This window comes from Manacus candei, unplaced genomic scaffold (genome assembly GCF_025592945.1).
Source record: "Manacus candei isolate 608988 ecotype Guabito, Panama unplaced genomic scaffold, ASM2559294v1 h1tg000046l, whole genome shotgun sequence".
Lineage (NCBI taxonomy): Eukaryota > Metazoa > Chordata > Aves > Passeriformes > Pipridae > Manacus > Manacus candei.
In genome coordinates, this window is record NW_026138094.1 from 8,381,350 (window position 1) to 8,394,985 (window position 13,636).

Consider the following 13,636-nt stretch of genomic DNA (forward strand, 5'->3'; position numbering starts at 1 on the left):
AATAAAGATTAATATTATTCTTGCCATGGGGCTGTGTAAGAAGGAAACACGTTGCTGTGCAACAGTAATTTTTAAAACTTTCTCCTGACTGATTTATGTATTTATTCATTTTGAACTTTTTGGGCACTTGTAAATGATGTCTTCAGTCTTCTGAGGGAATACTGACATCCAGTGATTTACAACTGGCTAAAAGCAAGTTTGTGGAAGGGAGATTATTTTTCTCTTGATCATAACTGAGAGGTCTAGATTCAATAAAGGAGTTTGCATAAATTAAGCTGAGCATAAAGATTTAAAATCAATATGTAGAGCAAGGAAAAAAAAAAACCAACAACCGAAACAAAACACCAAACAGTGGGTTAAAAACAAAGATTAAACCGGCCTGTGTACTACAGGTACACAGGAGAATTCATGCTCACAGGAAGACAGAGTTACTGAAATGAAGTATTGATTTTCTGCTGAGAGAATTGTAAGTATGAAAGGACAATTAGTTTTTAGACTAAGCTAACGGTCATATTATTGCTCTCTGGATATAGCAAGAAGCTCATCTGTCTATATCTATCTACAGCATTTGACTCCTGTGCTCAGAGGCAGTGAGTTTTTAATCGAAACTAGATTGTTAAGAATATTAGAGTATGATTAAGTGCCCAGGCTATTCCTTTATAGATTTGAACTTCAAATTGAAGGTGACTTCTTTTGACAAACACACATAACATAGACCTGAAGCAACACTTCACCTTCCTTCCTGGTCATTCACCTCTACTCCCTTGCCCGAGCAGCACTCTGTTCAGCTGAGTCCCCTCACAAGGGATTTGGGTCATCTGTGGCTTGTTCTTCTCAGAGTTCCCATCCTACATCTTAGAACTCCTTTCCACACCAATATGGAAAAAAACCAGGTTTGTCATCCAGCAAGTTTTAAGAGTTTTTCTGATTGAATTTATTTTGTATGTTTTTAAGTCTTGGTGTATCAGTTCAGATTAATCAAGTAGTTTTGTTTAAACAACTGAATTTTCCCCTTAAATTCCTGCCATTTTTGAAAGAAATAGGTTAAAAAATCCAATCCCTAACTAATTATGCAGACTCTCGAGTGGTATCAATTCAAACCTGGGCGATTTTTCACTATGAATTAAAAATAGGTTATTTCTGCTTGCTTGAGAAGAAATATTGATATGACTTCGGGCTTGAACATCACTCTTTATCACGAATGTTGTCCTAGGGAATGTCTGACAAACAAATCCATCCCGTGTATGACTGTATCCGATTGCCTCAGGCTGTCGCTGGAGCAATTCCCAACTGCTTAACGAACCCGTCACGCCCACATCCTGCGTGATGAGCAATTGTCAATTATTATCCTCTGTTTTCAGAGCACACCGGTGAGAACTGCTTCCAGGTCTGGGTGGAGGTGAACCTGAGCGGAGCCTGAACGCCGTTAAAGCCCCACTGACTAACAAAAACTTTTAAAATATGACTACAGTGAGGATTTTATCTCCACAATGCTGCTATGCTGGGATGTGACAGGCTTCCTACCCAGGTCTGGAAGGTAGGGATCGGCTTGCATACATGAAATCACATCATTCCCCTTCCTTCCCCTCCCTTGTACATATGTTGTTTTGGGAAAGGAGTACAGAAGAAAAGAAAGTGTTTTTTTTATATATCCTATGGTTTGAGATGAGTTGGAACATGATTAACCAGCATAGGAACCAGCTCTCTGCAATGTATGTGGTACATTATTACTTGATATTTAAAGTGACAGTGCCAAGATTGTCAGGTCTGGAAAAAAAAAAAATAAACCATTTCTTTTAAAGTATCTTGCACAGGGAAGACTGATTGCAAAATTTAGGCACACTGATGAGCACAAGCATTACAGAGAGTCTGTAACAGAGCTGGTACACTAAAGAGGATGACAACATCTGCCTGCTTGTGTACATAAGGTCATAAAAATGGAACATATCCTCTCTTCTGTGGCAATCCTTCTTGAAAAGAGCACTGGAAAACAAAGCGAACAGCAAAGGCCAGATGCTCAGGATGGATTCTTCACTGAGGTACCAAAGTTATTGATACCCAGGCCATATCCCTGACCCAGGCTGCAGAATCTCCTGACTGCAAGAATGGTCAGACAAATGCAAGCCAAGGGGACCAGGGCATCAAAACTAGGTGATGTCAACCCTTCTGAGGAGACACAACTGCTTCCTGGTCCTGGCACTCTGCAATCCACAAGGAGCCAAGTCCACAGAGTAATTTTTGGTACTGAATTACATGACCACCACAAGCCAGCCCAGCTCCATCCCTGGGTGAGCCTGCCTGTGTCACCCATCTATTCTCAGAAGAGTTAGAGGGGAAGAGATTGCAGTGAAAAACTGGGGGATTTATAGCAGAACATACACTCAGCACTGCTAAACTGCCTAATGGTTTGAACCAGAGATTGTCCTTCTTCATCTTTTGGCTTTGTTTAGACCAAATTACATTTTCAACAAATCTGAAGAAATTAAAAAAAAAAATACAATTCTAAAGCTCACTGTTGTCAAGCTGCAAAAAAGTAATTTTCTACAATTCAGCTATTCATAGGAAGCTTGATCATTCAGGTGTGAAACTTTATAACTGTTTCTGCTGATCTCTATTTTCCACACACACAACGCTGTCAACAACAGCCGTGCTAGTAAACAAGAGCAAAACATCCAGTCAACCACTCTATAGCTGGAGTGAGAGTTAATTTCAGTAGCACTGATGGATTTCACAAGCAAGACTGAGAAAAACTGACTGCAAAACCATTGTGCTCACCTCCACAGCACATCCCCTAGGGCTAAGATAAATGGTAGGATGAGCAGGCAGAGCCTCCTCCAGCATGGACCAACCTGTCAGACACTTCCACATCCCACTCCTAGCCTGGCCATACCACTGGGTATCAGAGAGATGAGAAGTTGAAGGAAATGAAGATTAAGTAGGACAAGTTATGCAGCTATTACAGAGATGGAAGACCACAAGTACTGGGAGACAGGAGGGAGCAGGACATAGCATGTCCATGGCAATACTTGGAAGCTGGACTTTCTCAAGAGGAACCAGTCTGGGTGAACACATGCAAATAGCTCCTTTTACATTTGGGGACTGTCTCTTGCTGGTCCCAACGTGCCTGATCTAGAACAGCGATATGTTACAGCCATAATAAATTAACCTGGAGACAACTGCCTTGGAAATAGCCCTATTCCAGCATCCAGATCTGTTTAGCACCAATAAGTCTCTGCACTGCCAAGCCCACTGGAATGCAATTCCAGTAACCTATGCCATGGAACACCAAATGCCTCCTGGCACCCAACCCACCTGCGACTCGGATGAGCATGGGTGTTATGTGCAGCTCTGACAAGGTGAGGAGTCTTTCCCCTCTGACAGTGCTGGTACACAGACAGATTCAGGTGAGCAGCCAAGCTGTGAGCAAGAAGAGCGAATTTAGAAAGCCAGACACTTCTGCCCAGTCCCAAAATATATGTTCTCCACCAGTAGTGACTTAATACATAATAGTAGTTCAGCATCAAAACATTATCTGGTTTATGGGGAGAGCAGAAGGAAGGAAGACATGTGATTTATACAGCCTCAAGAATATAGCTTTTTGGAAAAAATATTTCTATTCCCACTGAAAATGCCTACTTTTCACCAAAAGGGATCAATATAAACCTAAAACCACTAGGTTCAAACTGCCCTTGTAATGTCCTGTGCAAACTACAGCTCAGATGCCTTACACTTTCTTTCTGCTCTCTGGGTAAAGGTTTCTGCCTGGTCTATCCTTTCCATAACATGCTTTTGCCTTCCAGCAGGAAAGGGGCTGCATGACAGTTTTCCTGGTAAACATCCTCCAGCCACAGTCCTGGGGCAGAGGGAAGCAGAGGGATGCAGCACTTAAACCAGACTCCTGTGAGATTTTGTGATGTCATTTTGAAGAGAAAAATCTCCAAAGGGATGGAACTCCACTTGAAACCTCTGATCATTTTCCAAGTAAATGATTCATCATTTCAAAGAAAGTACATTTGATTGAAAATGCAGTTTTCCCTCAAAGATCGGTACTGATGGAAATTACCAGGTAGTTCTGATATTCTGCAGGAGGTAACTTAGTGTGAAATAACCTCACATGGTACAATAGCCAGAATGTCAGAAGACAAAAATCAAATCCATCCTTGTTGGACCTTCTCAAGTCTTTTCCCACAGGAAAGGACTGGGCTGCATTAGTAATTTTGATAACAATTTTATGTTCATAAAGTATTCATACTTAATACTCAGCCTTGCTGACGAACCCTTTTTTTCATCACATGAAGTTATAAACTGCAATGTAAGATCTCTTGGCTGGTGAAATAGAGCAGTAGCAGAGTCTTCTGGGAATATTAGACCTCTGATCAGCCAGGTGAGCATTACAGGCCTGACCCCACTCCTCAGTGATTTCTTCATGAGCTCCTAAGGATGTGACTGGTAAATCCATGAGATGATGGGATGTCTGCTTGGTTTCATTCACTTTGTGTCATCAGCTTCTTTCATCTCCCTGCTGCAGGACTGGCAGTCGCAGTAATTTCTGTGTTTTCAGGAAATTAAAAAAATCTGACATCCTTGTGCTTAAAATAGACTTGAGAGCCCAGCTGATTTATACTTGCCTTGTGGGATCCAAGAGGTTGTGAGGCTGGAAAACAACTTGAAAAGAAGTAAATTATGAGACGGGGAAGGAACCGTGAATTTTTGTTCTAAAAGGTCTCCAGTTCACCCTGAGGAAGATTTGCAGGGCACAGGAGTTCAGGAATCACTGGGACACCCACTGGCAGCTGGCACAGCATGATGCTGCAGGAACACAATGCTCCAGCCAGATGTGAACCACTACTGCAATAGCCCTGCCAGCAGCATCAGCTCACTGGAAACATAACCAGGCAAACTTGGCTGTGCAGATAAAACCTGTACCTGGAATTTCCTCACTGCATAAATGCAGTGATAGAGAGCAGCTGGGCCATTTGATACCCAAGTTTCACCCAATCCTCCCTATGGCTCCATATCTTCTCATTCCCATCTATCAACTCCAAATGAAGCAGGAACTAGTTTTCAGATTGAGTATTGCATTTGATATGAATGACTTTGTTGTTTTGTTTGCTTTAAATAGGCATTCCCTATTCCTGATCTTCATCGTAACCCTCAACACTTCTACCCCCCATCGTGGCCAAAGGTGAATGTCAGAAAAAGTTTCCCCCATCCCTGCGCAGTGACTCAATTCCCTAAGTCAGGTCAGTTCCTCTCCTTCAGCATCATCACACAAAGCAATTTGTGTTACCAGCTGATGAACTGTGCAGAAGAAAACTTGCAGAGGCAGAAAGGTCTCAATCACTGCTGAGGCCATTTTGGTTATGGATTCACACAAGGAGGCCAGAAGAAACCTTCACCTATGCAGATATCTGCATTGGATAAGATAATCCTTGTTTTAATCACACAATCACCTGTACCTCTCTGGGTGATAAAATACCCACTTAAAAATTATATTGCTCCTAAAAAAAAAATCTTCTACTGCCTGGAGAACCTATGAGTACTGGAAATTAAAAGATTATGGAAAATAAGTACGCATAATTTTCACTTTGCTTTGTGCCAGTAAGAGACAGAGAATGTTTGGACAGAGAGGAAAATTGGGATAGAAACAGTCTGCTGTGCCATTTGTCTGATCTTTCACACTAGTAGAGGAATGGAAATATTTTTATGATTAGGAAATGCTGAGACAAGAACAGTGTCTGTGCCTCTTTTAAGAGATGATATTTCAAGTGGATAGTTTTCATTCATTACTGCTTCTCTTTCCTTTGTTAACATCTCATTCTAGTGTCTAATATTTTAGCAAGAAGTATTTGTGGGCTAAATTAACATGGAGATGAGGTTTCTTCTGCTCATAGCTCTCAGTTACCTAAGCTGTGACATTTCCAGTGGGTTTATTTCCCTGCAACAATATATCACAGATGTTTTCTGTTTCCAGTTCTACCCCCAAGTTTCCCCATACCCAGGAGCAGCAATCACTCGTGCCTGACAGCATGTTTGTTTTGCAGGTGGTTGATGATGTTAGGAGTAAATATAAACCCAGATGAAGAGCGGCATGAGCAATGGAGGGACCAACCCCAGAGCCTGTGTACGTTGACGTGGACAAGGGACTGACATTAGCATGTTTTGTTTTCCTCTGCCTCTTCCTGATTGTGATGATCATTCGCTGTGCAAAAGTCATCATGGACCCTTACAGTGCCATCCCAACGTCCACATGGGAGGAGCAGCATCTAGATGACTGAAAGGACTTTACCACACAGAGCCATAAAATGCTGTTGTCCAGGAGGCCTTTTCCCACTGGGAAGGCTCACACACAAACGACCATTTTCAGATATGCAGGACAACAGCAATATCTCTAAGAGCACACAGTGTAAATGATTTTTGCTCAACAGGTCAAGATATCAGCAAGCCATTCTGACAGCACAGTTTACTACTATGCAGCAACCCTTATTTTACAGTTATCATTGTAACTCAAGTAGCACAAGATTCTCCAGACTTTTACTAACATAACTGTTGGTCTAGCACAGTTTGTCCCATCCTCAGTATCACCCACAAATCCTGGGTAACCATCAATACCATGAACAAGCAACAAGAATATCCTGTCTTTCCTGGAAATAGATTGCTTCAAATATTTCCCTCAGTTACTATAGTAGCATTTCAGAAAAGGCCTGGATTTTACTGTTTTGTGTGCCAGAGCATCTCTAAGCAGAAGTGCTGAAGGACCCCTGGTTAAGTAGGGTTATATGAGTAGACTTACTCTTGACTCACTTGGTTCTGCACAGACTCCCTACCCCACTGCAGCCATATTTCCAGTGATCAGGATGCAGAAGCACTCAGAATAAGGGGGTACTGGATTAATGTTGACCCTGTAGCACCACCTTGCTCTATCCTACTCATACAAAAACTAGGCATATCCTCTGCCATGGGTCCATGGATTAGTCAAACCACTGACTATGAGCTCAGTAGCCATGACAAGTCCATGGAGCAGAGCTTGGACACTGCTGGTGTCAACCCCATAGAACTTGCTGTGATTTTCAAAGAGTGATTCCACGTGCAACTTCATCCATCTTTTGTTTCAGGTGTATTTCAGTGGGATGAGACAGGACTAGAATGACCAGGACAATAAGCAGAGACATTGCTCCTGGCTTTGTCATTCAGACTCCTCAGCTTAACATTTGCAGTAACACACAATAATATGCATTCTACCTCTGAGAGATTCAGCACCTTCAATGGAAGATTTTTCCCACAAATTTGTAAGGTACATTTCCTTCTGTCCTTTCATTAAGACAGCCATTATGCAAGAAGTCATAAGTGAACATAGGAGCTCTGGAAATTCATTATTTACCTTTGAGGAGTGGGGACTGCAAGATTCCCATGTCCTCTGTTCCTCAAATTCTAAAGTTTCCTCACAGCTGCCTTTTTTTAGTGACTACATGTTCAACTCATGGGATTGAAAGGATGCAATACAAGGCAAGTACTGCAACCACAGCAAGCATCATGAACACACACAAGATTTGAAAGCACAAAACTGCAAGAAGGGCATTTCACTATTTCTCCTCTTCCTTACCATCCTACCTGACCTCTAGTTCTTGCCATAAGAGGAAGGAAGGAATTGTGGCAAGGAACTGGGACATAGACTTTGTAAGTTACTGTTCTAGCTCTGACAGATTTGTTTGATGATCACACAAGTCACTTTGTGTGCCTCAGTGCACAATATTATCTTGTCTCCCATCGTTTTGTCTATCTCGGTACCAGAAAGTACTCGTAGAGCCTTAGATAGAGACATGTGAATTAAGGTTCTTATTTACAGTTCTTCCTGATGAAACTAATAGGGAAGGTCTGGATCGTAGTATATAGCATGGGAAGTTCTCCCCAGGCAAAGGATTTGTCCAGACCCCCATTTACTCTCTCATTTTGATTGCAGGATTTTGAGCCATGACAAATGGCACCTGGCTTTGCTACGTATCCCACTGATTTCTGAGGATGTGAGGTGCTCAGCACTGTGATTAAAGAGATCCCAAAATAGCAGGCTATAAGGCACATGAAGAGTTTTGCATAGATCTTTTGAACTGCACAATTTTTGCTGATCTCTGTTGTAGGAGATCCCGTTCAGGAGGCAGAAGATTTGCAGATTGGCTTTAATTCTGATGTCCTCTAGCAAGAGTCCTCCACTGCTTCCATTACCCACTGCAGACTGCTCACCAGGCTGTTATTTAGCCTCAGTTTCTGCTAGCCAGTTAATCAGCAGTAACAGAGGACTTTTCCAGGTGTGAATGTTAATGTTCATCATACTTGCAGCAAACACACTGTTCTCTCTTATTTGTGAACGGGTCCATGTGTACCATAGGAATGGATGCCCCACCTCAAAGAGCAACACTTCTGTTCCCAGAAGTTTAGAAGCCATTTTTTGTCATTAAGTCTTGTATCCCACTTTGATACTAGCGGGGCTACTTACAAAAAAACCAAAACAACCTAATTTCCAATCTAGGAAACTTTCAGTTTGCAGGTCACCTGCCTGCACACACAGCTGAAGCAGAGCAAGGACAGAGCTTGTCCTCACACCTCCCAGTGCCAATACTCCACTCAGTGTTTATCTGCATGCAGAACCCTTTGGCACTGTCACATGTCACTGATAAGCTCCTGTTCAGCTAAGGACTTACGCAGGTGCTTAAGTTTAAGCCCCTGAGCAGGCTGTTCAACTACAGAGAGCAGGGTCAGTCATCTGCCTGTCCTTGGCAGGGCAGGGACAGCAACACACAGTCCTTGCAGGAGCAAAGTCTGTGTAAGAACAAAGGGTTACAAATGCTGGGGAAGCAAATTGACAAATTTTATCCGCAAGAATGTTTGCCACTTCTTTCTCTCTTTGTCCAGCTGAGCAAACCATTTTATGGATTTTTCTGAAAATCCTAATGGAAAGACCCCTCTGTGTAGCTCTATTTTCTAATAAAAATGCTCTTGCCCTCCTGGCATAGCCTGTCAAGTCCATCCTTCAGTTGACAAAAAAGTTCTTCAACAACCCCCACCTATATCACAGTGTAAAAGTCAATGTGATTGTTTTTATAGAGATAATGTAAATGCATTCTAACTTCTGCCTTTCCCCACTGGTTCCAGTCACACAACCTCACTACTCTTTAACCAAAAGCAATACTAAACATCATGCCTAAAGCAGACGTATTATCCTCCCTGCCCTGGGAGTCAGGACCCTCCCACCCAAGGTGCATCACTGCAGCTCCACCCAGTGCCGACCCCACCGGCAAATCCGCACTCACAGCCAGTGGAAGGTCTGTTTTAGCAGGGGCTGCATCACTGGGCTTGGTAGTAATTTCAGCTGCATGCAACAAGTGCCTCTGCTAGATTTAGTTCTTTTTTACTCATTGTGCCATACTACCAGCAATTGCACTCAGAGGAAATAACTCAAACTTGTTGCAAATGTATTTATCTAACGTAATAAACAGCTTCAACATGGAAAACCTCCTTGCTGTCTCTCTTGTGGTTCTCTTCTAGTTGCCAGGACATCTTAAAACACATTCACAACACAATGTGATTTTCAAGAAGGACATACATTCCTGACAGCCCTCCTTGTAGTGTGAGAGTGAAGAACTGTTCTGTGTGTAGCTACACCACTACAGACGCTCAGGAGCTCAGGACAGACCTGATGGATCTCCAGGTGTTCCTGCGGCTCTGCAGGTCAACCCCTCCAAAGAGGCTATTTCAGGTTACTCCCTCAGTCAGGAAGAGCACTGAGCTGAGCTTCAGCTCAGTGGGGGACTGCAGCATCTGAATTTCAGCAATTCATTATCAGTAACAAATTGCATACCAAAAGAAACAGGGCCACTGAGACCCGAATCCCTCCTGCTAGCAACTGAAAATGAAGAGCATGGAGCATCTGTGGGGTCTCTTTGAAGAAGCCACAGAGTGCAGGATATGCAGGGTAAAAAGCACCCAGGGAACTCCTCCTCTTGAAAAAGTTGAAAAAATTGCTAATTCTTTCATCTTGCAAAAAGACTCTGTTGCCTGAAAGCTGGGTGCTTTATAGATCTGCTTGTCCCTGAAGCGAGTCCTGTGGCAGAAGGATCTTTGTGCCTGGAACCCAGTTTGCCGCAAAGACTAAATTCCACTGATAAATCCTTGGCTGTGTCCTAGTCAGAAGCAGGAGCTGGAGTGGTTATGCTGTTTTCAGAGCAGCTACTATGGCTAATATACGAACAGACCTGAACTGAGACCAGCAGCAGTTGAATTTGTGCAGACACCCTACAGAACTATGAGCACAGATCTTTTTCTGAAATAAGCAGGGGCTGATGCTAGACCTAGAACCACATGAGCGATGCTGCTGCAGCCTGTGCTGTCCAAAGGTGTTGTCCCCAGCTCACTGGGTCATTACAGGTCTCAGCAGGCAGCTTCAACCCACATTGCTACAGCTCAGAAGTGAGTACAGGACTCAGATGGGGAAAACTCTGTGCTCAGACTCCAGCAACCTCCATGGCACACACAGGGAGGGTGGCAAGAACAGCAGATCTCAGGTGTTTAACTGGTTCACTTTAGAATCTGTTGATCCAGAAAATAGGAAATGTATGAGAAATGAAGGCAAGGAGTTTTCAAGACAGTCCCAAATTAAACTTTCATGGAGCAAGACTGATTTTGGTCCCCTGGGCTACCTGCAGCTCACATGCAGTCCAGCACTAACGCCCAGTGTAACTGAGCCTAAAAGGCCTTGAGATTCCCCACCCAAAGAGACCCAAGGACAGCAGTGACACCACGTGGACTGGCCATTACTGCTGGGGTACACAAACATCCCAAAGGAGCAGCCAGACCTGCAGTTTTGCATCTCTGAGTTCAACATGGCAACGCATGGAGTGATAGCCATGCACAGCTCCCCAGTTCACACCCAGCTCAGCCCTGGTCTGTGCTGATCTGCACAACCATCAGCACAGCAGCACCATTGCAATGACTTGATTGAGATGCCCTTGGTGCCAAAATTCTGCTAAAAGCAGGATGGAAAGTTTAAATTCATCTTCTCTGCTTCCTTACCCTCCCCCTGTCTCTGACCTTGTCTGAATCTGAACCCAGATTCACCAGGCTTCAAACCACTTATTTCAGCTGTCTCATGGTTATACATCTCAGGTGATTTGATTTAAATACCAGAAATTAAATTCCCAATTTTAACTGTGTTTTAATGCTGCAATGGGAATTCTTGATTACAGTCCACATTTTTGCATTTGCATTTTTAATTTTTTTAGAACTGTTTTCATTAAAAATGGTCAATACCCTTTGGCCACTACTTGCTAAGTAGGAGGAAAACTCTGCTTGCACACACATTTTTAAAGCAATACAGTTTAAAATTCCTGGTTATTTATTCTCAGGGTTCAATTCAATCCAAAACATAGAGAAATTTTGAGTGATACACTTCTTAGTTACAAAGCTCCATGTTTTGTACTGGAACTCGGCCAGGCAGCCCCCAGAGGAAAATCAGAAATCAATCAAAAATGTATTAAAATTGCATTAAATGTTCTGAAACCATAAGGAAAGCAAAGTTTTTTCAAAACTTATTTTATATTTAAGACTAATTGGATTTCTCAAGAAGCAGCAGCCGTCTCGCCTCTGCAGATCAAAGGAAGTGCCTGGTAGGGGTGAGCAGGCAGCAGATCTGGGCACCCTGCCAGTCCCCAGAGTCCCCCAGGAACAGGGTCCCAGGACTCCACAGTTCCAGTGCTCTTTTAGGGCAGTGGAGGTGCCGGCAGCAGGTCCTGAGCCCTCAAGCACATCTGCCCTGGATCGAGTGCGCAGTGAGGAGGGAGACAAGAGACCCTCCCTGTCCTTGCAGCCCCCAACCAATCCCTCTGTATTCATTGCCAAAGGTGTCAATCCTACAGGCTGAGCCAATGGATGCTCAGCTGCCACCAGGGTCTTCTGCTCCTGCAGCATTTTCCTTGGACATTCATTAACTGTGTTAAACCAGCTCTGTTTCAGCTGCCTATGGAGCAAACAGTGTGAAAATTAGAAAGCACAGGTCTGTAATTAAAACTTCATGGAAAACCAAATACCTGTGCAAGAGAGAAAGAGTTGAGGTGAAGAAGTTCTTGGGAATGAGGGAAGATGAGAAGGAACAGCTCACAGCAGATTTGTATGGAGCAGCATGGTGTCAGTACTTCAGCATGTCCCTCACGTATTTCCAAAGCCTTCAATCAATTTTAAAATCTCAGAAATGATCTCTTTCTTTCTCACTAAGCAGCAACAGTGTGGGCATTCTGAACAGAAGCAGCAATCAAGTCTGAGAAATGGCCTCCTGCCTTACTGCTCAAAGCCAAGAGCCATAAGAATATCACCTACTGTCTATGTCCCTCTTCACAAAATCACTACCTTGACCCTGAACAGCTACTGAAAGAGTGTTTTACTTTGAGTTATTACTGCCTGGTTAATGAAAGAATTATGAATATTGCTGACCCAAACATTTTCAACAAAACTAATTTTTTTTCCATGATATTGCATCTATTTCAAATAAGAAACTCTGCAGAAAACAACTTTAGGTGAAGAATGCCTGCATTTCACACCCAAAAGCCATTAGTCCCCTTAAATTCTGAAATACATTTTAGGGTTTTATTCCATGCTTTTCTTCTGACACTTAATTATACCAACAGCACTATTATAAATTATACCCGGATTTTCCATTACACACCCACCAGACGATGCTTTGATCTGCAAGAAAATGCATCTCAAAGTACCAAACAGTGGCTGCCCTTAGTTTTCTTACCAGCAAAATAACAAAATAGGGTGAAATATTGCCAGGTAGCATGATTCATTGCCCTTACAACCCCCCTGTGATAAGGCAGTTCAACCCAGAAGCACCTCCTGCATCCCTCCCAGACCTTTCATCCAACATCCCAGCATTACTTACGCCCAGGACTGTGCACTCCAGCACAAGTTGCTGATGAGAACTGCTGACCTCTGTTGAGCACAAAACACCAGCCAGCAAGAAGGATGCTCCAGGCCAGCATAAGAGCTGTAGTTTCCATTTAGACACATATTTCCATTTCCTCTGGTCAGAAACGCAGGGTCTGTCTTCCCACACAACATTGCATGACCCTGAGTTAAGCTTCTCAGGTGGCTGACACAGCAGAAAGGTTTTATTTTTCCTCCAGGCTTCTGAAGATCCAAGGAGGATTTTCTTCTCCTATGCCCAGGTCACAAACCCACAAACCTGGGGGCAAGGCAGAGGAAAAGGAGCTCTGCGTTTGCTTTTCATTTTTGCTTTTTCATTTTTGCTGGAAGCCAAATTTTAAGCAAACTAAGAAAAACAGATCTAAATCAAAGGAAAATTAATAAATTCTAGAAGCAGAGAGACATGCTCAAACCTAACTGCAGCAGAAGCTTTTAGAAGTAGAGGTGAAGCTCTCCATAGAGAGGATCAACCCAGCTGAAATTGGCACTTCAGAGTTAAACTCTTCTAAGCACCCAGTCAGCACACTGAACTGAGAGCACCCAGGCCAAAGCACCCTCTCGCTCCAAGAGCCTGACCCTTTACCTCTACCTTATAAAGACCCTCCCCTCAAATCACAAGAGAGCTCCATGACCCTCAATTTAAAGGACAAGGGTGTAAAGTGGT

At 43.1% G+C, this 13,636-nt stretch overlaps 1 protein-coding gene across 1 annotated transcript in view; it reads left to right on the forward strand.

Annotated features, from left to right (window-relative positions):
- Window positions 1-9,493, forward strand: part of CTXND1 (cortexin domain containing 1) — a 34,982-nt gene extending 25,489 nt beyond the window's left edge. Inside the window, exons 2-3 of the mRNA XM_051796984.1 lie at window positions 1,362-1,537; window positions 6,045-9,493. Coding sequence (XP_051652944.1) covers window positions 6,099-6,278 — 180 coding nt within the window. The 5' untranslated portion in view covers window positions 1,362-1,537; window positions 6,045-6,098 and the 3' untranslated portion in view covers window positions 6,279-9,493. The remainder of the gene's footprint in view (window positions 1-1,361; window positions 1,538-6,044) is intronic.
- The last annotated feature ends 4,143 nt before the right edge of the window (window positions 9,494-13,636 follow it).